Here is a 24,578-nt window from a genome sequence, read left to right as displayed (position 1 = left end):
CCCGCACAATTTAAAAACCAGACTAAAGAGAGCCCTTCAAAACTGACACCTTTTCTGCCAAAAGAATATTTTGTAATTCTTTCAAATTATTATTTTTCTTTATGTCCTGAAAAAGCTGAGCTGAACTTCTGTTGCATATTTCTGCTCTGGCATTATAATAAAATTAATCCCTCCAAAACCAATCCCTTGTGTGAATAATACATTTTTCTTTACACAGGGTTTGAAGTAGGGTTTTGGGTTTTTTTTACTTGCCAGAAGACTGCTCTGGCACGCCTACGCAACAGAAGAATAACAGCACCCAAAATAAACACTTTTAAAAATAACTGTCGCTGCAAGGTCTTTAATTTTTTTAAAAAAGCATTATTTTGATTGGGTTTTTTTTGCATGGATGCATTAATCACAACCGCATTTCAATATTACGAGTTCTTCCCTGGTTGATCTTTGTACTAATATGGTTCCCCTAACGTGGGGGAAAAGTTCAGCGCAGAATGCTGCTTCTGAATCCACTTGATTAGAATGGAAATCAGGGGCTGCTCTGGGTATTGCTACCTGCCACGGAGGAAGAAGATGAAGAAGAAGATATTGGATTTATATCCCGCCCTCCACTCAAGAAGAGTCTCAGAGCGGCTCACAATCTCCTTTCCCTTCCTCCCCCACAACAGACACCCTGTGAGGTGGGTGGGGCTGGAGAGGGCTCTCACAGCAGCTGCCCTTTCAAGGACAACCTCTGCCAGAGCTCTGGCTGACCCAAGGCCATTTCAGCAGGTGCAAGTGGAGGAGTGGGGAATCAAACCCGGTTCTCCCAGATAAGAGTCTGCACACTTCACCACTACACCAAACTGGCTCAATGTGTGCACAAGTGGTCTCTCTGCACAGCCACCAAGGCCTCCCAGACAGGACAGGCAATTCTAGTTCGCTTTCTGGGGCCAACACAAAGAATTTTGTTACCCCAAGCAGGAGACCCCCAGCTCCTCTCACTGTGCTGCTGGTGGATTGGAGCTGCCCCCCACCCCAACCTGTCACCCCCAAACTGTTGCTTAGGTGCCATGGCCAAAGGAATGTCCTGTTGCTTTCACTGAAAAGTAACGGTTGGTTTGTTCATTTGTTTGTATGTTCGTTAATTAATTAATTCATTAATTCATACATGCATTTGGGCCCCACACTGTCTGGTAGGTCCACTGTGGCTTGCAGTTGCCTCTGACCACAAAGGACTCCCCATCTAAGTATTTGGCTTGACTGATTTGAGGGCATAAAGGAAGGCAAACTCAAAATAGCAGTTCCTTTCCATCCTCTAACATTTCCTTCCCCCCCTCTTTCATCCGAAATACAGACATCTCATAATCAATGGTCCCTCTAAGCTGCAGAGTCTTGTAAGCAAAAATTCTACATTGTGAGTTACTGGTATTAAAGTTGTGAGCTCCTGCATAAATTATTGTGCTTTAGGGGCATTTTTCCTGAGCTAAGACAAAAATGTGTGGGCTGGAGGCTAAAAATCTGTGAGCTAGCTCACGCTAACTTAGCTTAGAGGGAACACTGCTCATAATAGACAATTTTGTTCTCGTTGCTTTCATCTCCCTCTGCACATGCCAATTCTCAATCCACAATGGAAAAAAGACACAGGTCAAAGGAAAATTGGCACACACCAAACTCTTTCTGATCCCAAACTTTTTGAAAATATATGACTTGGAGCCACTGGAGCTTGATTATGGGTGGAATGGTTTCCCCCTGCAAAGCGTGGCTTAGGGTTGCCAAGTCCAATTCAAGAAATCTCTGGGGACTTTGGGGGTGGAGCCAGGAGACACTGGAGTGGAGCTAGGAGCAAGGGTGTGTCAAGCATCACTGGCACACCTTTATAAATGTCTTCCTTCCCTCCACCCTCCCCTTCTCTGATTTCACCTCAGAGATGGAGCGGAGCGGGCGACACCGCTGCGCAGCTGCCGCCTCGGGCTGAGCCCATCTCGGAGGAGCAGCTACAGTGAAGCGGAGAAGAGGCGGCAGCGCAGCGGCGTCGCCCGCCCCGCCTCCGAGGCAAAACCAGAGAAGGGGAGGGTGGAGGCAGGCCAGGAGCGTGGCGAGCCGTGAGTCCGCGTCCTAGAAGGACCCAGATTCGCGGCTCGCCACGCTCCTGGCCTGCCTCCACCCTCCCCTTCTCTGATTTTACCTCAGAAGCGGAGTGGAGCGGGCGATGCCGCTGCGCTGCTGCCGCCTCTTCGCTGGTTCACCTTAGTTGCTCCTCCGAGATGGGGCAGCTCGCCACGCTCCTTGGCGCCGTTTCCCCCCCTCCCCCTGCTTCCGTTTTTTTTGGAGAGCAGGGGAAGAGGCTGTAAATCCTGGGGTCCCCCGCCAGGGCGGGAGGGTTGGGAAGCCTAGCGTGGCTTTCTTGCCTCCCCCATTGGTTGCTGTGCAAAGTGCTCCTCCAAGGGCTGTTTTCAGGGGCCTCCGGCTGTCCTCAGGAGCAGCATTGGAGGGAGCTTTGAGGCTGCAGCGAATGAGGGGAGGCAAGGAAGTTGCATTCTGCTGTCTGAAATCTCTCATGGATCCAAGTCAATACGTTCAAGTCCTTTAATTGCAAAGAATACAAATAATAAAAATCAGTCTGGTGGTACCTTAAAGGCTAACCATATCAACAAAGGCTAGCAACATATCGATAACAGTAACGAGGGCTTTTTTTTGTAACAGGAACTCCTTTGCATATTAGGCCACACACCCCTGGTGGAGCCAATCCTCCAAGAGCTTACAGTAGGCCCTGTCTAAGACCCTGTAAGCTCTTGGTGGATTGGCTACATCAGGGGGTATGTGGCCTAATATGCAAAAGAGTTCTTGCTACAAAAAAAAGCCCTGACAATAACAATTCCTTGATAACATTTTGTGAGTCAACGTTCAGATGTATCCAAGGAAGTGAACTCTGACTCATACTGGAAGACATGCCAGTCTTTCAGGTGCCACTCGACTTCTCTTCTGTTTGGCGATAGCAGACAAAGATGGCGACCCCTTGAAGAGCCAACTGTGCAATGGAGATCACAGCTCTACTTGCTGGAGCTGCAAGAGCTGCAGCTATCTGGGCTCCCAGGGCAGTTGTGTTCAAATGGCCCTTATGAGGAGGTGGGGAAGGGGCCAATTGCAGCTGAAGCAGCAGACAAACCGTCGGTGCGCAAGGTGGCTTGCATATTCTTACAGTACTGTATAGTCCAGACTTGCCACGGATGCAAGGCTTTGGCATAGTGTTGCCAATCCCCAGCTGGGGGCAGGGGATCCCCCGGTTTGGAGGCCCTCCCCCTGCTTCAGGGTCCTCAGAAAGCGGGGGAGGGGGAGAGGGGAGGGAAATGTCTGCTGGGAACTCTATTATTCCCTTTGGAAATTTATTCCCATAGAAGATCATGGAGAATTGATCCACGGGTATCTGGGGCTCTGGGGGGGGGCTGTTTTTTGGAGTAGAGGCACCAAAGTTTCAGTATAGCATCTAGTGCCTCTCCCCAAAATACCCCCCAAGTTTCAAAAAGATTGGAACCGGGGGTCCACTTCTATGAGCCCCAAAAGAAGGTGCCCCTATCCTTCATTATTTCCTTGGGAAGGAAGGCATTGAAAAGGTGTGCCGTCCCTTTAAATGTGAGGGCCAGAACTCTCTTTGGAGTTCAATTATGCTTGTCACAGCCTTGATCTTGGCTCCACCCCCAAAGTCTCCTGGCTCCACCCCCAAAGTCCCCAGCTATTTCTTGAATTGGACTTGGCAACCCTACTTTGGCAGGTTTTGGTAGAACAAATGACTATTCACCCATCTTGTGATGTTAGATACAAGGGAATAGATCAGAAGGTGCCAGTTCCCCGATGGAACCACATTTCCACTGGTGGAGGAGAGGCAACTGACTTTTGTTGATTCCCCTTTTCTCCGGGATGATCCCTACTTTGACTCCTTTTGTGCTGTTTCTTGATTCCAAAGAGCAGAATTGGGGGTTGGGGATCGTTTGGCAGAGAAGTTCCCCTGAACCAGCTTCACTCCACTTGCTGAGGTTTCATCTGTTTAGAATACACCCCATGAATGAACACGGCTAAACCTCTTCCAATGTTGTGCTATATTATATTTTACAAAAAAGTTAATAATTCTATTAAAAGGACAGTCAAAAACCCACAGACAGGAGTCCCCTTGCTCAGTATCTGTCATTTCTACATCAGGGGCATGAAGATATGTGGAGTTGTGGGGAATAAATACAAAGGGAAACTGAATACTGCCATCTTTAGGGACTCCTTAGAATAGCAAGTGTTAAGGAACAGGAACCTTAGATGTGTTTGTTCTGTTAGGAACACAGTGGTATCAATTAACTATTGCTCAAGGTGGTTGTTTAGTAGGGTTGACAGGTGCTGCCCTGCCCACCTGCAAAGTATGATGGGGGAGGGGTTGCCAGCTCCAGGTTGGGAAGCAGCTGGAGATGTGGGGGTGGAGCCTGTGGGGCAGAGGGACCTCAGTGGGGCACAATGCCGTAGAGTCCACCCTCCAAAGCAGCCAGTTTCTCCAGGGGTACTGATCTCCATCTTCTAGATATCAGCTTAGTTCCAAGGGATTCTCAGGTCCCAAGTTGGTTGCCATCCCTATTATGTGCATGGGTGTGCTACTGCGTGGAGAAAGGTTCATGTGAAATGGTCTATACAGAGATAGATGGTAGCCACTGCTGTGGTAGCTGCTGGTGGAAAGGGACGCATTCACACAGACCTGTTAATACCATTTCTGTTATGTCATGCACATGCAGACCCTGTTTAGGGTTTTCAACCTCAGGATGGGGCTTGGAGCTCTCCCAGAATTATGACTAACCTCCAAACCACAGATCTGTCCCCTCCCTCTCCCCCGAGCAAATGGCAGACTCAGAGGGTGGACTCTACGGCTTCACACCCCTGCTGAGCCCCCTGCCCCAGGCTTCACCCTCAGTTCTCCAGGAATTTCCCTACCATGAGTTGGCAACCCCAATCACAGTTGTATGGCGGTATTTGGAAGGCTACATCCATTTCTGATGTCTGCTGACCCGAAGGTAGGTTTGACCAATTTTGATCTTCTCTTGACATGTGGAGAATGATGCTCCAGATTTTTTTATTATGCATGAGCTAAAATTCTAGGGCATTTATGTTGATGTCATAACTATTGAATAAATTTGGGTCATGAACAATGTTCCCTCTAAGCTGCAGAGTCTGTGAGCAAAAATTCTGCTTCGTGAGCTATTGGCATTAAAGTTGTGAGTTACTGCATAAATGAGTGTGCTCTGGGGTCATCCTTCCTGGCCTAAGACAAAAATGTGTGAGCTGGAGGCTAAAAATCTGTGAGCTAGCTCACACTAGCTCAGCTTAGAGGGAACTCTGGTCATGAAGATACTCCTTAAAGGGAGTTGTCGTTTGCCATTGTAAACGAACCACATAATTTCTTTGAAACCTTTTGTCTAACAGAGTACAGGAATGTTTGCTTTTACTGATTTATTTTAAATGTTTGTATTCCATCTCATCTCTTTGAACTAAGATCCAGGTGGGCAGCCACGTTGGGCTGAAGCAACAGAACAAAGTGGGAGTCCAGTAGCAACTTTAAGACCAACAAAAAAACGTCGACTGCGGGGTGACATGATAGAGGTTTACAAGATAATGCATGGGATGGAGAAAGTAGAGAAAGAAGTCCTTTTCTCCCTTTCTCACAAGACAAGAACTCGTGGGCATTCGGTGAAATTGCTGAGCAGACAGGTTAGAACGGATAAAAGGAAGTACTTCTTCACCCAAAGGGTGATTAACATGTGGAATTCACTGCCACAGGAGGTGGTGGCGGCCACAAGCATAGCCACCTTCAAGAGGGGTTTAGATAAAAATATGGAGCAGAGGTCCATCAATGGCTATTAGCCACAGTGTGTGTGTGTGTGTATGTATAAAAAAAAATTTGCCACTGTGTGACACAGAGTGTTGGACTGGATGGGCCATTGGCCTGATCCAACAGGGCTTCTCTTATGTTCTTATGTGACACAGAGTGTTGGACTGGAGGGGCCATTGGCCTGATCCAACTGGGCTTCTCTTATGTTCTTATGTGACACAGAGTGTTGGACTGGATGGGCCATTGGCCTGATCTAACATGGCTTCTCTTATGTTCTTATGTGACACTGAGTGCTGGACTGAATGGGCCATTCGCCTGATCCAACATGGCTTCTCTTATGTTCTTATGTGACACAGAGTGTTGGACTGGATGGGCCATTGGCCTGATCCAACATGGCTTCTCTTATGTTCTTATGTGACACAGAGTGTTGGAATGGATGGGCCATTGGCTTGATCCAACATGGCTTCTCTTATGTTCTTATGTGACACGGAGTGTTGGACTGGATGGGCCGTTGGCCTGATCCAGCATGGCTTCTCTTATGTACTTATGTGACACAGAGTGTTGGACTGGATGGGCCATTGGCCTGATCCAGCATGGCTTCTCTTATGTTCTTATGTGACACAGAGTGTTGGAATGGAGGGGCCATTGGCCTGATCCAACACGGCTTCTCTTATGTTCTTATGTGACACAGAGTGTTGGACTGGATGGGCCATTGGCCTGATCCAACATGCCTTCTCTTATGTTCTTATGTGACACAGAGTGTTGGAATGGAGGGGCCATTGGCCTGATCCAACACGGCTTCTCTTATGTTCTTAGTTTTATTGGGAATGTAAGCTTTTGTGTGCTAAAAGCATGCTTCATCAGGCAGTAGTATGGGATGGAATTAGCAGTCCTACATATACAGAGAGTGGGCAGTGAATTAGTATGCAAAATAGCAAAAGTATTTTTAGCAGATTAAAAGAATGACAAGGTGGGGTCTGGCAATCATCGGTTTGGATTGACTGGGCAGAAAAAAACAGCAAAAGGCAAGAAACATCAGAATTGGGAGATTGATGTAAATGCCATTAGTCTCTTAATTGTGAAGAGTCATAAATTAGAGTCTGTTGTAATGTTCCATTGGTCTCCTCTAAAGTATGGGTTAAAATAATATTTTTCTGTGGAATGAAGCTAGAGTCTACTCTGTTCAAATACTAATACAAAAATACATTAAAATACAGTGGATGTGTACATCTCAAGTATGGGTTAAACTAACAACATCCTTTTCTAGGAGTAGTTCTGTTAGAGAGATTTCTACTCTGTTATACTGCATAATATCACAGACATTATTCTGACAAACTCTTCTAAAAGAGAAATACATTGGAATACAGTGCATGTATAGCTCTACTTAGTGAGAATGGGTTTAGCATATGTAACGAGATAAGAAACCAATATCCCTGTTCAGTCCCGGGGAGGTGTTTGTTCCAGGTTTCATAATAACTTGTAATTCAGCAGTTTCCCTCTCCATTCTGTTCTTGAAGTTCCTTTGCATTAAAACAGCTGCTTTGAGGTCACCCACTGAATGTCCTGGAAGGCTAAAGTGATCTCCAGAAGGTTTCTCTGTTTTGTAATTCTTGATGTCAGATTTGTGTTCATTTATCCTTTGGCATAGAGTTTGTCCTGTGTAGAGAACTGAAGGGCACTGTTGGCATTGTTAATGATGTGTTGAATTGTTTTGAGTTGAGAGTTGTGTGTAACCATGGCCGGGCCATCTGTGTACCTATTTAAGATTACGTAGCAGAGATATAAGCTTTATAAGGGACACAGACAAACACAATTAAAGATTTTTTTTAAAAAAAAACCTTAAAATAAGACATGATTTAAAAATTAACACTTGTTGGTCTTAGAGGTACTTTCTTTGTGTCTCTCCCATGGGATACAGGGAGCTGGCAAAGGAAGCTCTGGCTCTTTCCTTCCTTCCACAGGGGACCAGGAGGGGGAGAAGACTCAACTAAGAAGGAAGAGAGGCTTGGCACAGTAGCTCTGCTGTGTGATTGAGAAAGCCTGGCAGAGCAAGCTCTCCCTCCCCCCCTTCCTCCCCAAGGGAGGAGCCTCAGCAAATGGAGAAAATAGACGCTTTGCTCTATAGCTCTTGAGCAATTTAGCAAGCCTTGCAAAGTAAGCTGTTATGCAGAAGGAAGCAAGAGAGAGGGAGAAGGAAGCAGATGATAGCTAGTTGCTTGTGGGCCTGATAGGAGCCTTCCGGGAGCCTGATTTGGTCCCCAAGCCACGTGTTTGACGCCCCTGCCTTATAGAAATTGGTCTCCATAGGGTATAATGGAGTACCCAGCAGACATTTCCCTCCCATCGCCCCACTTTCCGAGAACCCTAAAGTGGGAGGGGGGGCTCCAAATTGGGGGATCCCCTGCCCCCAACTGGGGATTGGCAACCCTACTGCTGAACCGATTTACCCTCCAACAAATGGCTCTCTGGAATGTGCCTCCCGCAGTGTACAAATGCTGCCTGCCCTTCTAAGAATTGAATGCTGGCCACTTGGGTGTCCCCAAGCATGCCAGAGTCTTGTTCATTGTTGGAATTAATGAGATGGATCGCCTCTGCCAGCTGAGAAGGGCCATGTGCCATCCACCCACAGCATCAAGAAGGAGCTAGTGATGGGTCAATCCTTTCCATGCTTGACTGGGTGAGGTTTCCTGTGCTGTTGTGTCGATTTTCTCTAGTTTTTTGTCATGTTATTTTTCTGCAGAGAGAAAATCCGACCATTGCCCTCCTACATTCTATCTTAATACAAATTTAATTGGCAGTTCAGAGTTTCGTTATCGTCTTTGCGGTGTTATACACAATGCAGAAAAGCCTTGGATGAGGAAGGAGTCAGAACATTCTGCATTGTCTTCTCTTGCATATTCGGATAGGTTACATTTTCCTTTCTGTATACATTTATAACGCAATGGCCTTGGCATTACATTGGAAAGATGTGTAGAACATCAAAGAACACGGTGGCATTGCTTCCCCACTAGTCTGGCGATGAGTTTGCCTGCTCAGAAATGTAACTGGGACTGTTCTTTGTGAGAATGATGACATGCAACATCCAAACTGGTGTGCCATAATAGTCGGGGACTGCTTGTCGGCTGTGCATGCAGCTGCAACATGGAGTCTTTGTTGGGAGTCTTGGCCTCCTCCCACTTGGAGCAGAGCGTTGGAAGGAGCACGCGCATCACCTTCAGCATTCGGAGAGGCAGATCTCTTGCCGTTTCCATTTGTCATTGAGTAGCTACTCTGGGGGGCTCTGACTTGGAGCAGAGCTCCGGCGCAGCTGGTTTCCTGACTTTCTCTGAAGATGCAGTTTGTTTTGCTGAGTAGAAATACAGATGTCTGTATGTTTTCCTAGGAGACTGTGTGTATCTGTCTGGTGTGTGTGATTTGGTTTGGAAAATTGCTGCTCGGTTAGAATCCTGAGCCTCCCACTGCCACTTTTGATTAAAAATGGAAACATCTGGAGATTTGTTCTTTGTCTTCCTTTTGGAGCCCATATTAAGAAGTCCTCGTTGACTGTAATTGAACTGTATATGATTTGCATATTTTTCTACTTCGTCTGTTATTGAGAATCTACAGCTCTTGGGAAGGTGCAGGATAGAAATTGAACAACACAAGTAAATAAGCCGCCTCTAACAAAATCTGATTCCTCACAGTCTTCTTCCCAGCCTGAAATTCTCCTCCTTGCATTGCAAACTTCAGGCCAAACTAGATGCGGCAGCATCTGTGTCTCTGCTGCAGGGACGCCACGGCCATTTTAAAGTGGTTTAGAAATGCTGTGAGGGCCCAGTCCTTCATGTCATAGGGATGCCAGCCTCCAGGTGGCACCTGGGGATCCGCTGGAATGATCTCCAGACTGCAGAGTTCTGTTCCCCTGGAGAACATGGATGCTTTGGAGGGTGGACTGTATGGCATTGTGCCCCACTGATCCTCCCCAGGATCTGGTTTGGTGTAGTGGTGAAGTGTGCGGACTCTTATGTGGGAGAACCGGGTTTGATTCCCCACTCCTCCACTTGCAGCTGCTGGAATGGCCTTGGGTCAGCCATAGCTCTGGCAGAGGTTGTCCTTGAAAGGGCAGCTGCTGTGAGAGCCCTCTCCAGCCCCACCCACCTCACAGGATGTCTGTTGTGGGGGAGGAAGGTAAAAGAGATTGTGAGCCGCTCTGAGACTCTTTGGAGTGGAGGGCGGGATATAAATCCAATATCTTCATCTACCTCACAGGGTGTCTGTTGTGGGGGAGGAAGGGAAAGGAGATTGTGAGCCGCTCTGAGACTCTTCGGAGTGGAGGGCGGGATATAAATCCAATATCTTCATCTACCTCACAGGGTGTCTGTTGTGGGGGGGGGGGAGGGAAAGGAGATTGTGAGCCGCTCTGAGACTCTTCGGAGTGGAGGGCGGGATATAAATCCAATATCTTCATCCACCTCACAGGGTGTCTGTTGTGGGGGAGGAAGGTAAAGGAGATTGTGAGCCGCTCTGGGACTCTTCGGAGTGGAGGGCGGGATATAAATCCAATATCTTCAATATCTTCATCTTCTTCCATCCCCAAATCTCGAGGAGTTTCCCAACCTGGATCTTTCAACCTTACCCTTCACATCCCCTGACCAGGTGGAAACCTGACAACTCTCAAGTGTCAGCCGCAACCTCCTGGAGGGAATGAGCATGCTGTTCTATCTATTGTGGCACTTAATTAAGTGTGTAATGGGGAAAGTCATGCCACGTCGCAGGAGAAGGGCCCGGACAATACATCACAGGCATACTGCTGCAAATCATGTCACGTCACTTCACTTCCAATGAACCAGGCCGTTTCTTTACCCTCTCATCTGTGCAGGATTCACTGGACCGAGAGCACTGTTTTCATTTTACAATGGAAGAACAGAGAGAAATGTTAAATGATGACCCAGCAATTGCCCAGGTGAACTCGGATTGCTTTTTTCCTAATGGCTGTGCTGATCCCAACAACCGTTGCAGTCCCTTGTGTAAAAAAACAAAAAAGCTGTTTGCGTCATTAATAAACCAGCGGCTCAGGTTCAAGATCAGCCCTGAGAACAGCCGTCGGCACTGTCTTGCATTCCAGCAGTGCAAGGAAACCTGTGCAACATTAGCTGACTACATCCTGATTTTCCTGCTAACACTGCAGCATGGACTGCAGGGGAAAAAAATGTTTTCCATCACCATGTGACCCCTTCCTGTAGCACTGGACCACATCATAGAGGAGAATCAACATGAGATATTCCATTGTTGGCGTCACACGTCCCCGGGGCTCTGGACACTGGCATAGGGAATGGTCGGGGTCACCAGCTTCCAATAGGAGCCTCAAGTTCTCCTTTCATTATGGCTGACTATAGAGGTCAGTTCCCCTTGAGGAGATAGATGCTTCAGAGGGCAGACTCATGGTATACTACTCTGCCAGTGCTCCCTCTAAACTGTAGAGTCCTCTGAGCAAAAATCCGACTTTGTGAGCTACTGGCATCAAAGCTACTGCATTAATTTGCTCTGGAGCCATTTTTTCCTGAGCTAAGACAAAAATGTGTGAGCTGGAGGTTAAAACACTCTGAGCTAGCTCACACTAACTCAGCTTAGAGGGAACACTACTCTGCCCCAGCAACTCTGACCAGGCTAGGCTTGCCAATCCCCAGGTCCCAGCGGGGGTTCTTCCGCTTTCCCAGACTCCTTCCCGCCCCCAGTCAGCTGGCCGGCAGGGGGAAGCCCCGCCCCCAGAGAACCATGTGCCTTTCCACTTCCGGAGGCTTCAGTCTCCGATTGAAAGGCTTCCTCTTGGGATGGTGTGTCTGTGTTGCTGTGAAGAAGCTGGCAGCAACTCGTGAGTAGAGAGGCCAATCCCTCGCTTCAGAGTCGCCAGAAACGGGGGGGGGGGGGGGAGAAGCGTCTGCTGAGCACTTCATTATTCCCTACGTGGAGATCGATTCTCTTAGGGTATAATGGGGAATTGATCTGGAGGTTTCGGGGGCTCTGGGGGAGCTGTTTTTTGAGGAAGAGGCACCAAATTTTCAGTATAGTATCTAGTGCCTCTCCCCAAGTTTCAAAACAATTGGACCAGGGGGGGTCTAATTCTATGAAAAGAAGGTGCCCCTATCCTTCATTATTTCCTATGGAAGGAAGACATTTAAAAAGGTGTGCTGTCCCTTTAAATGTGATGGCCAGAACTCTCTTGGAGTTCAATTCTGCTTGTCACACCCTTGTTCCTGGCTCCGCCCCCAAAGTCCCCAGATATTTCTTGAATTGGACTTGGCAACCCTATACCAGGGCACTGGAGACTGTGGCTGGGTGGCTGCAGCAGAGTTGGTTGAAGACAGAGGTCCTGTACCTGAGTCGGGGGTGTTGCTGGTGGTGGTGGTGGTGGAATTGAGTTGGGAATCCGGCTGCCCACCAGGGCCATAGCCAGGATTTGAAATTTGGTGGGGCCAATGCCAGGATTTTTTCTTGGGGGTGGGCAGAGTGCCACCCAGTTTGGTGGCCTAGCCAGGCTCTCGGCACTGCAAGCTGGGGGTAAGCTGGAGATCCCCAAGGGAGTCCTAATGGACCTTCCAAAACAAAAGCTCTCCAGTAAAGAGCTCTGACAGCTCTCCCCTCCCCTTCCTAGAAGGTATCCTCCTGTGCTTCTTAAAAAAAAAAAGCAGGGGGAAACAGCCTAAACTTCGGAGGGAACGGGCTCCATGTCAGAGTGGAGGGGAAGGAAGAGAAGAACTAGTGGGTGCCCCACGGAAGTGAGCCCAACTGTAGTGGAAATTCCTTCAGTGCAGCCCTCGTGTGTTAAGGATCCTGCTGCCCAACTTGAAGCCTTTCACTCACAGCTGCTGCCGCCGCTGTTCCTCCTCTAGGGTTGCCAAGTCCAATTCAAGAAATATCTGGGGACTTTGGGGGTGGAGCCAGGAGACTTTGGGGGGGTGGAGCCAGGAGACATTAGGGGTGGAGCCAAGATCAAGGCTGTGACAAGCATCATTGAACTCCAAAGGGAGTTCTGGCCCTCACATTTAAAGGGATGGCACACCTTTTCAATTCCTTCCTTCTATAGGAAATAATGAGGTGTTCCATGGTCGCTGGAGCACCTCATTATAAACATAACTTTCATTGTACTTGAAGGATTGATTTCCATTATCAACTTTGTAATCTTTTGCATTAAGCCTGTGGAAGCTTCAGAGAAACGGAGGCGGAGAGGCGCCGCCTTCGTAGCTGTCTGCTACTGTTGGCTTTTTTCTACAGCAGTTTGACTTGTGAAGAAGACTCTACTTTGCCAGTTCTTGGCTGAAACCATTTGGAGGCCTATTGGTCCCAAGAAAGACTGTGCATATTATAATACTTCACCTCATTTTGTCCTTATAAAGGACTGAGCATGCTGTATGATTTCACCTTATGTACAATTCACTGCTTTAAGTGGTTGTTTATGTTTCCTTTATAAATTTCAATGAAAATTTGTTGATTATATGAGAGGCTGGTTGAATCACAGAACCCTTAGGGGCTCCCCTGCTCCCACCTGGGGATTGGCAACCCTAGGAGGGAGACCCAAGATGCACAGAGCCACCTGCAAGAGATGCCAGAGCCCCTCCCTCTCAGTGGCAATGCTGGCCAGGTAGCTGTGGGCAGGCAGAGTAGCTCCTTGGCCAGGATGACTGGAGCCAGCAACCAAGCAAGCCTCCTGAGGACAGTCTGATTTGTGGGACCCAGCAGCTTAAACAGGGGTTTGATTGGTGGGGCCTGGAGCTCCCCCCCAGGCCCCGCTGTAGCTACGGGCCTGCTGCCCACCCAGGAAGGTGCAGCACTGGTGACAGCCCAGAAGGGGAGGAGCCTGGGGGTGATCCTGGATGCCTCACTTCCTATGGAGGCCCAGGTTGTCACAGTTGCCGGGTCAGCCTTTTATCATCTTTGGCAGATCAGGCATAGGGTTGCCAAGTCCAATTCAAGAAATATCTGGGGACTTTGGGGGTGGAGCCAGGAGACTTTGGGGATGGAGCCCGGAGACATTAGGGGTGGAGCCGAGATCAAGGCTGTGACAAGCATCATTGAACTCCCAAAGGGAGTTCTGGCCATCACATTTAAAGGGACGGCACACCTTTTCAATGCCTTCCTTCCATAGGAAATAATGAAGGATAGAAGCACCTTCTTTGGGGGCTCATAGAATTGGACCCCCTGGTCCAATCTTTTTGAAACTTGGGGGGTATTTTGGAGAGAGGCACTAGATGCTCTACTGAAAATTTGGTGCCTCTACCCCAAAAAACAGCCCCCCCAGAGCCCCAGATACCCGCGGATCAATTCTCCATGATTTTCTATGGGAATACATCTCCATAGGGAATAACAGAGTTCCCAGCAGACATTTCCCTCCCCTCCCCCCGCTTTCTGACGACCCTGAAGCGGGGGGAGGGCCTCCAAACCGGGGGATCCCCTGCCCCCACCTGGGGATTGGCAACCCTAATCAGGCAGCTGGTTCCCTCTCACACCCTCCAGGACCTGGCTGCAGTGTTACCCCCGCAGTGGTCACTTCCACGCTTGATTACTGCAACTCACTCTACGCGGACTTTCCTTGCGGCTGAGCCAGAAACTCCTGCTGGTGCAAAATGTGGCGGTGTGCCTGCTGACTGCACTGCCTTTGCGGGCACACGTTTGGCCAGCGCTATGCCAATTGCACAACGAAAAATTGGGATTTTTTTTACTGTCGGACACAAACCCCTTGGTCTCACGCAAGGCAGCACTTTTTGCACTTGCAGCTAGAAAAGTTAGATCCAAGGTGGCTCCTAGTAATGCACCACATTGAGCTGTTATGGTTTTAAACATACCAACGATGTACTTATGAAATTTTAGAAGTGTACAGTTCTTGACCTGAAGATTTGCTTTTTATCTGTGATTTTTTGAATGTAAATTTTTATACTGTGATTTTATATTGTAATGGCCGATGGCCACATACAATAAAGCTATTACCTGCTTACTATACAGCCCGGGAGAAGTGGAAATCCTAGAGTGACCTCCCATCCCCAAGGAGCTCTCTCCCATCCTCAGACTCCACCCTTTCCTGGCACCCTTCCCACATCTCCAGAAATTTTTACCCTGGAGTTGGCAACCTTGAACATCCTATGTGACTTTTCTTAACTACATGGTTATTCATTTAATTTTATTTATTATTTCAATTAATATACCACCCCTCCCCCACAAAGTAGGGCTCACAGCAGTATGAAAACAGAAGTAATAAATACAGTAAAACATGAAAAGTAAATGGATTTACAACTGATAGCAGTGGAGCCAGCATTAACCCCCCTAAATACGCTTAACCGGGGAAGGCCTGACAGAAAAGCTCAGCCTTACAGCCCTGTGAAACCTCGGGAGGTCTTGCAGGGTCCAGATCTCATCTGAGAGGGTGCTCCACAAGGAAGGGCTGCAGTTGAAAAAGCCCTCGCCCCATGGATGCCAAACATGCGGCCCAAGGGCTCAGAACCACCAGTAGGCGGTGAGATGATGACCGAAGGGGCTGGTGAGGGGGGTTGTAAAGGGAGAGGTGGTCCCTTTGATGGTCCCAGACTGCTTAGGGCTTTAAAGGTAAAAACCATTGAAATTATTCCTAGGGATGTGTTGGAAAGGGGTTGGTTGCTAATTGACATACCTGGATCCCACCATATTGAAATGATCTTTCAGCAGTAACTGCACCCACAGTGGTGGGCTGGCCTCTAGCTCTCAGTGTTATGGGGCCATTTTTTCAGCAACACCACTTGTATCCAAATATCTGAGTTATTTGAGGAGCATCTCACTAATGGCAACTACAGGGTTTTTCTGTTAATCATATAGAGATCTGTTGTTTAATAAACTACATCGTGGCTGATACCTGACCGATTTCGCACTACACTTGTTCTGCGTGGAGAGCTTCTCTCTGTGTTTGCACAAGTTGCCCCGGAGCTGCGAGTTGGTGCGCTGCTATTCTGCAGCAAGCGGAAACCGCTTGTCAGAGGATCTCACTTGCTGCGGAAGAGCAGTGTGCCAACTCGCAGCTCCGGGGCAACTTGTGCGAAAACAGAGAGAAACCCCAGAAGCAAAAGGGCTCTCCACCTGGAACAAGCGTGGTGCAAAATTGGTCTCTGAGAGCGTTTTCGCACTCACCTTCAGCCGGCGCGACGCCCCTCTTCACCTCGCAGGATCTGCGCGGATTTTGCACTTAAAGCCTCGGAGCAGCCGAAAGAGCCGGAAACTCCCGGTGCAAAAGCCGCGCAAACGGAAACTGCTTTTTGGCGGTTTACGTTTGCGCCGCAAAAGCGCCGGGAGTTTCCGGCTCTTCCGGCTGCTCCGCGGCTTTACGTGCGAAATCCGCGCAGATCCTGCGCGGTGAAGAGGGGGGTCGCGCCGGCTGAAGGTGAGTGCGAAAACGCCCTGAGTCTTTTAAAAGTTCACCTGTAAACAGGAAGAATAAAGCTTGGTGCTCTTCTGTTCTGTGAGATAGGTTGGGCTGAGCGTATGTGTCATCCAGCAGGCTTGCATGGCAGAGTGGGGATTCAAACTTTAGTATCCCAAATTCTAAGGCCTTTTTTTTGCATTCCCATTTTCTTCGCTTGTGTATTCCTGCTGCTTGGCACATGTTTTGCTCCCTCTAGTGGTCAGTTTGCTATTACATCAGTTTATGTCCAGTATTCTCCCTGCAGATTTCTATGCTGGACATAAAGTGTTGTAATATTGAATCAGCCACTAGAGGAATGTTGAAGCAGCCACTAGAGGGAACAAAACTTATGTAGATTAGGAGAAAAAATCCCTCAAAGGGACAGGAACATACAAATGAGGAAATGAGAATGCAAAAAAGCCCCTAAGCTGACGCTCTAACCCAGGGGAAACCCATTTGTTATGAGGGCCTAATCTGACATAAATAAGACCTTGAAGGGCCGGGCCATGTTGGGTTGGGCTGAGCCATGTTGGGTCGGGCCATGTGCATACCTATTTAAGATTCGGTAGCTGAGATATAAATTTTATAAAGAACATAGACAAACACAAATCTATATTTTTTAAAACTTAAAACATGCTTAAAATGTTAGCACTCCTTGGTCTTAAGGATGCTTTTTTTGTATTTCTCCCTTGGGATCCAGGGAACTGGGCAAAGGAAGCTCTGGCTCTTTCCTTCCTTCCCCAGGGGATTGGGGGGGAGCCTCAGCCAATGGAGAAAATAGAGGTTTTGCTTTGTAGTTCCTGTGCAGTTGAGCAAGCCTTGCAAAGCAAGCTGTGATGCAGAAGGAAGCAAGAAAGAGGGAGAAGGAAGCAGATGACAGCCAATTGCACGGGGGCTTGGTAGGAGCCCTCCGGGGGCCTGATTTGGCCCCTGTACTGCTTATTTGACACCCCTGCTATAACCACTCTAGCAACTATAGCATGCTGGCTCTATTTCTTGTTTCTCCTCCACTTCTACTCAAGTAGGCTCCGCTCATTAGATGCACATATTTCTGTTTAATTCTGCGATGATAACATTAGGGGTTTTCCCTGATATGTATGCAGGGCCGCATGCTATCCTGATGCGTTTTTTAATTTCCTCTGTTGTGTGAGCTGCTGGTTTGGTGGCTTCCTCCTCATCTCTGTTTCTTTTCTGGCAGCAGTCCCAGCCGTAGTCTATTTCTGGAACTCCTAATTTAATTACCAGTTAAGAGGCATCCAGTTTCTTTCCTTTGTCGGGGATGGCAGTGTTAGACACTCTGGGGGAAGCTGGGGTGTGTGCGGCGCACAGAAGAACGGCAGAAATGGCCAGGAGCCTTAATGACGTGTGGAAAAAGCCTGTGGGCATCTTTACAACAGGGGGGTGGTCGTGACAGGAACGAGGCTATTTCATGGCGGGGTGGGGGAGGCTTTTCAAAAGGAATTGGGGTCATCCAAGAATCTCTACAAAATATATATCTTCATGTGGGCTTAGAGTGAGGTTGGGGAGAGCTGAATCAAGGAGCCGTGAGACAAATGAGGACCACAAACCATTAACGCTGGCCCTCAGCAGCCCAGCCAAATTCTATTCAGTGTTCCTCATAAGAAAAACAAGTAATCTGTGGGTGCGTTATATACATATCATGACATTGTTCTTTGGCATGCGTTTGGGAAAGAGAACGGCCAACGGAGTCTGCTTCCTGAAGCACATTTGTTCCTAATGATAATCTGTGTGCCCATGCCGCTTCCTGGTGGAGTCGTGACAGGAAGTGCTCGGGCCAGCTGTGTTGCGAATCTTGGTTGGCTGTGAGAGTGCCAGGTTGCTCTAGGTCCAGACTAGTTTTTAGTAACCTCCTGGCAATGCAGAAGTCGGTTGTCTTTGGCTAGGGTTGCCAAGTCCAATTCAAGAAATATCTGGGGGCTTTGGGGGTGGAGCCAGGAGACTTTGGGGGTGGAGCCAGGAGACATTAGGGATGGAGCCAAGATCAAGGCTGTGACAAGCATCATTGAACTCCAAAGGGAGTTCTGGCCATCACATTTAAAGGGACGGCACACCTTTTCAATTCCTTCCTTCCATAGGAAATAATGAAGGATTGGGGCACCTTCTTTTGGGGCTCATAGAATTGGACCCCCTGGTCCAATCTTTTTGAAACTTGGGGGGTATTTTGGGGAGAGGCAATAGATGCTATACTAAAAATTTGGTGTCTCTACCCCCAAAACAGCCCCCCCAGAGCCCCAGAAACCCGCGGATCAATTCTCCATGATTTTCTATGGGAATAAATCTCCATAGGGAATAACAGAGTTCCCAACAGACATTTCCCTCCCCTCCCCCTGCTTTCTTACGACCCTGAAGCGGGAGGAGGGCCTCCAAACCGGGGGATCCCCTGCCCCCACCTGGGGATTGGCAACCCTATCTTTGGCCTAGAGATAGGCATCTGAGAACCTGACAGGAAAGAGCACTATTCTGCATTTCTTGGGCAACCCGTAATCTCGATTAAGCTTATAACTCTTCCCTGGTTAGGGATACCAGTCCCCAGAGGGGGGGGGAAGGTCCCCGGTTTTGGAGGTTTCCCTCTGACACCAGCCAGTTAGCAGGCAGGGGAAGCCCCACCCCCAACAGTCCTCTGTGGCCCAATGGGTTCAGTGCTCACCCACGCCCCCCCCCCCCATCAGCAAGAATTTCCGACTTGTGAGGCAAGCGTACGCAGCACCTGCTCTCTGGAACCAGGGAGCCACCTGCTGTCGCCTTTGAATCAGGGCTTGGAAGAAGGGCAGCAGCAAATGGCACCTGCTCCCCCCCCATTTAAAGGGAAGGTCCCTTTAATTGGTTGGGGAAAAGGGGGGACCGCGTTGGTGCATGGCGCTGCATTCCCAGTGTGATGACATCATTCTGCATGATGTCATCATTTTGAGGACAGTCCCATCCCCTCCCAAAACACCCCTGCAAATCTCCCCACTGGGAGATAATTGAGACCTGGCAACCTTATCTCTGTATCTGTAATATCTGGGCACATTTCTTAACAGTTTAACAACTGGACTGAAGTCACACAGTGGTGTGGCCTCGTAGTTCATGTATTCCTGGATTTCTTGCATTGTGCAGGGGGTTGGACTAGTTGACCCTGGAGGTCCCTTCCAATTCTGTGATTCTATGCAGAATACTAGGTGACTTGAATCTGAACTATATTTCTCCCATTGGGCCAAATAATACTGCCTTCCCCTGGAGCATTTTAGGTCAGAGAAAAGGGTGCCTTGGATACCCTCTTGTGCAGGAATTTAGGAGAACCCACAACTTACATTTGATGCAGGGCAAATATCCTGAAACCTGTATACAGCTTAATGTGTGACCTGGCTCAGTCACGGAGACATGATGGGACTGGAATTGGCATGCCTGTTCGGCAGACTTAAACTGGTCTCCCCCTTTCCAGGGAAGCCTGAGAACCGGTGTTGGCTGGGAGGGCTTGAGTAGAGATCTCCAATAAAGATGTGGCTGAATCCTCACCAGACTTCAATTCCCAGGATTCTCTGGGAAAAGCACTGAGAGTTAAAGTTATTTCTCAAGGTTGTAACTGTGAGGATTTTGTGAGGATTTTGGAATTGTTCAATGGTCAATGCAATTGTTTTGGGGGCTTTTTTGTGATTTCTGGATTAGTACATAAAATTGGAAACGTGCAACTTTAGGGTCTGGCATGGACTGAACTCTTTGTATTTCTTGATAAGCTCAGAGCATGTAAGTTTATCAGCTTTTGCATCCCCTTGCCTTTTAACCATAAAGTAGAAAAGAGATCTGCATATAGGTTTGTTGATCCGTTATTCTTTTCTTTTATAGATAATTCTTGTAAGTTCCTCCCAAAACGACCGGGACCAGAGTCTTTTTATTAGCACAGATGAAGGAGCTACTTTTCAAAAGCAGCCCATTAATTTCTTTGTGGAAACACTGATTTTTCATCCCAAGCAGGAAGACAAAGTGCTTGCCTTCACGAAAGAAGAACAGGTAAGAAGTTCAGAAGTGTCATGTGATTTTATGTGCAGCATCTCCAAATGTGATTATTGAAATATTTTCTAAGAAGCTTAGAAGAATATGGTTAGATCACTGTTAGTGCAGCTTGGAGCGGTTACCCCTTAAATGGACTTGGAAGAGTGTAACTCAGTTTAGGATGGCACTGAAATGCTGCAGTCCTTTGCATGCTTAGGACTTTTCTGCATCCTCTTGTGTGTCACTATTGCTTCAGGATTCATTTCCTTTTCTGCACACCTTTTGCTTCCTCTAGTGGCTGATCTGATATTACATTACTGTATGTTGAGCATATTTTCCTGCACTGTAGGAAAATATGCCGAATATATAGTGATGTAATATCGAATCAACAGCTGTAGAGAGCAAAACACACTCAGAAAAGAAAAAAAGAACCAGAGGTAACAGGGATACACGAGCAACAAAAATAGGAATGCAGATGAGCCCTTAGCTGAAGTAAACCCCGTTGAATGTAGTGGGACATGCTTCTCAGTAGATATGGGCAGGATTGTGCAGACAAGTATGCCATATCGTTTAGCTCTGGAAAAGCATCACTTGTGTCTTGAAGTATGGAGGGTGTGTTGGATCACAAATGTAGGCACATCACTTGATGTCCCACACCCGAAAGTGTGAAGGGACCCCCCTGAAAATTTTGTGCAAGGTAACAGCAAAGTCAGATCTTTGATGATTTGTCGGTACAGTCATCATGTGATTGGTTTATACCCCATATTTCTCCCCTTGAGGTAAGTGAGGCTGAGAATGTGTGACTGGCCCATGGGCATCTAGCAATCTCTTCCATGGCAGAGTGGGGATTTGAACCCAGGTCTCCTAGATCTTAGTCTAACCACCGCACCGTGCTGGCCCACCATGAATGTGATGAATCCGCATGTGTGAACAGTCCAGTAGACAAACCCAAATGCTCTTTTCCTCTCAGTTATATTTGGTTCATATTTAATTCATTGTATCTACATTAAATATTAATAACTAAAAAATTGCTCCACTCAGTAAATAACAAGTCAATAATTTGACTTGGGGACCCTTCTTTCTGTGTTCCACATTCTTCTCAGTAACTGAAACGCCTTTGCTGGACTGTTTGCAGGAACGATTAAATAAGAATGTTACTAAATAACTTTTGATATTTTTGCTTTAAGCTCTGTGTATCAACTGACTTGGGCATGAAATGGACTCTCCTTCAGGATCATGTATCAAAAGATCATATTTTTTGGTAAGAGACAAATAGTGTTGCTTGCTAGAGAAGTGTGAAAAAACGAGATTAGCTGAGAAAAAGGATGCTTAGTGATCTGTTGCTCTGATCCCCTCCCACTAGTGAAGTGGTGAGTTGCACATAGCTAGCACATAACACTGAAACGGTCACTGGGAATCATCTCACAGGCTCTGAGAACCGTCGTTGACCTTGTCTTCGGAGGACCAGGCTGCGTTTTGGAATGCGTGTCTCACGTATATCGCATCCAGGACAGGGTGAGACAGGTTTGCCTTTGATGAGTGGGCAGACAGAAGAGGAAATAGAGTTGTCATCATCCGGGTGGGATCTCCTGGAATTACAACTGGTCTCCAGACTACAGAGATCACTTATTTATTTATTTTAAAACATTAATTCCACTATTAGGGTTTGTAGAATCTTTCGGGATCAAGTGCCGTGTTCTACTGGAGAAAGTTTTCCTTCCAGACGTTTCGTTCTCAGCTGCGGAGAACATCCTCAGTGGCGTTGCAGCCGGAGCAGGCGCTCAGACCTTCTTGGCTGCTGTGCATTGCTGTGCATTGAGCAGCCAAGAAGGTCTAAGCGCCTGCTCCGGCTGCAACGCCACTGAGGATGTTCTCAGCAGCTGAGAACGAAACGTCTGGAAGGAAAACTTTCTCCAGTAGAACACGGCACTTGATCCCGAAAGATTCTACAAACCCTAATGATGTTACCAGCCGTGAAAACCTGAAATCTTTGATTACTGTAATTCCACTTCTTGACAAATGGCTATTTTGGAAGGGAGACTGTATGGGATTATACCCTACTGAGTTCCCATCTCTACATAGCACGCCCCCCCCCAAGGCACTGCCCTCAAATCTCCAGGCATTTCTGAACTTTGAACTGGCAACCCAAAGGGGAAACAGCCATGGCCCAGCTCTGTTGCGTGGCTGTTTCAAATAGCAAACACTGAGTCAGAGGTAGAGGGAAATAGATAAAACGGTCAGATAAATTTTTTGATTGCTGTGTGGTAATGTCCTTCTAAGGTACTCTGAGAAGCTTTTTCTGCTTTGGTACTGAGGTGCCAGAATCCCCATGACATGTCAGAAAACCACTTTGCCTGGGAAGATTAAAGCCAGAAATTCCATCCCCCTTCTGAGCCATAGTGAAGGCTTCTTCTGGTAGTCTTTCTGCTGGCAGACAAGTAAGGAAAGGTTGTGGGGAGTTGTGGGGGTGGAGCCTTCCAGCTGGGACCGTTTTGTTGTGCTGACCTTTTCCTGCTGTAGACAGATCACCTGGACATCCTTTCGGTCACATCTTGTCAGTCGCAGCGTTCTGATCTATCAAACGGAACAAATTTTAGGGGACACTGTGTCACTGCTTGGCTGTCTTGGGACACGTCACTTTTCTCTGAGCCTTCGTGTTCCTCTTTTTAAAAAATAGCACTCGTATAATGTGGAAGGCCTTCTGCTCTTGGTTAAGGAAACTTGCTTTGTAGCCCATCAGAATATCTAGTCCCCCCTCTCCCTTTTCAGGTCAAGAAAATGGAGTGTTGAGGGAAGGCATTGAAGTCCAAAATCCTTCTGTTATTTGTAATGTTTATAGCAATCCCAGGATAACTTAATATTTTTTTTTAATGTTCCCAGGTCTGTTGATGGAGTTGACCAAGACCCCAATTTAATTCACATGGAAATCCAGGATGCCAACGAAGGTAGGAATTGGAACATAGAAGGCCATTTCTTGATATGCTTTTTTAAAGGGCTTTTCTGCATTCTCATTTTTCTCACTTATAAGTTCCTGTTTATCTGGGGAGAGGGGGGTCTTGTTCCACATGCATTTTGCTTCCTTTAGTGATTAATTCTATATTGCTCTGGTTTGTGTATCTCCTGGCAGATTTAAACTGCACCTTTTTGTGCTAGACCAAAGCAATGTAATACCAAATCAACCAATAGAGGGAGCAAAACACATGAGGACAGAGGCTCCTCCAAAGAAACAGGAATTTACAAGTGAGGAAATGAGAAGGTGAAAAAGCAAAAAGTCTTGGTTAGATTAACACAATTGGGGAGCTCATTTTTCAGCTGCCATAATTTAGTTTTGTCAATGAGCATTTCCCAAGGCTGGGTACATGGCCAGCGTCGATCTGTCACTTCTTTGTTTGGGGGTGGGACTTTTTTTTTTTTTTTTTGCATTAAACTTGGTTTAATGGTCTCAACGTTTGTGATAGATTTTGGTCAGGTGGTTTCCATGTTAAAAAGGGTACTGATTTTAAAAACCAGCAATTTAAACTGCCATGAAACAAATGGTCCACAAACATTCCTTCTGAAGCTTTTCTGTTAGTTCTTATGGCCTTTCACAAGGAGTAAGTTCAATTCTGAACTGGCAGACATGAATGCATCCATTTGCCAGTGTCTGTGCTGCTGTTAGAGCAAGGAATAGATGTCACTGTGTCTGCATTACAAAGCGTTCACTTACCCTATGAAGATGGCCCATGATCAAACCTGGGAGCATCGATTCTAGCTATCCAATGCATCAAGGTTGGTATTTTTCATGCACGCTTTGAGAACAGGTTGTTCTTAATTGCAAATGGGATGAGTGGTGATTCCAGTGGTTTGCCTGCGGGATGCTTGGACAGCATCTAACGATGAAGAGCTGGCTCCTGTGTAGATTAGAAACACCTCAAAACAGGGCCAGGCAGGGGGGGAGAGAGGCTTCTGCACACAAAAATGAACCTTCTTATTCATCCCCACAAAAGGAAGCAAACACTGATTTGTGAATGACACTCAGTTCGATCTCGTGATTCCAGCAGATCTCAAGGAGGCTTCTTGGGACCCGTGAACAGGTGCCTGGATGCAGCTTTGGGATGGATGAGGGTTAATAGGATGGAATGTGATCCTGATGAAATGGAAGTACTACTGGTGGGGAAAAGGTCTGATCCAGGAGTGGGGATGTCTGTTGCACTCCCCCGAAAAGAGCAGGTCTGTGGGCTGAGGATGCTGCTGGAACAAGGCCTCCTGTTGGGTCAACAATTGGTGGTGTTGGAGAGGAGTTGTCAAGCATAGGTATTTTGAATAACCAAGCAATTGTATGATACAAAGACTTGCTTTATTCATAATCCATTGTTG

General features: G+C 47.3%; 1 protein-coding gene across 1 annotated transcript in view; it reads left to right on the top strand.

Moving 5' to 3' along the window:
- SORCS2 (sortilin related VPS10 domain containing receptor 2) overlaps positions 1–24,578 on the top strand; it is a 253,072-nt gene that overhangs the window by 143,829 nt on the left and 84,665 nt on the right. Inside the window, exons 4-6 of the mRNA XM_060253784.1 lie at positions 20,076–20,240; positions 21,410–21,483; positions 23,103–23,167. Of these exons, the coding sequence (XP_060109767.1) occupies positions 20,076–20,240; positions 21,410–21,483; positions 23,103–23,167 (304 nt within the window). The remainder of the gene's footprint in view (positions 1–20,075; positions 20,241–21,409; positions 21,484–23,102; positions 23,168–24,578) is intronic.

The sequence above is a fragment of the Heteronotia binoei genome, chromosome 14, assembly GCF_032191835.1.
Source record: "Heteronotia binoei isolate CCM8104 ecotype False Entrance Well chromosome 14, APGP_CSIRO_Hbin_v1, whole genome shotgun sequence".
NCBI lineage: Eukaryota > Metazoa > Chordata > Lepidosauria > Squamata > Gekkonidae > Heteronotia > Heteronotia binoei.
The sequence above is the reverse complement of the archived record's forward strand: the minus strand, read 5'-3'. Positions and strand labels throughout refer to the sequence as shown.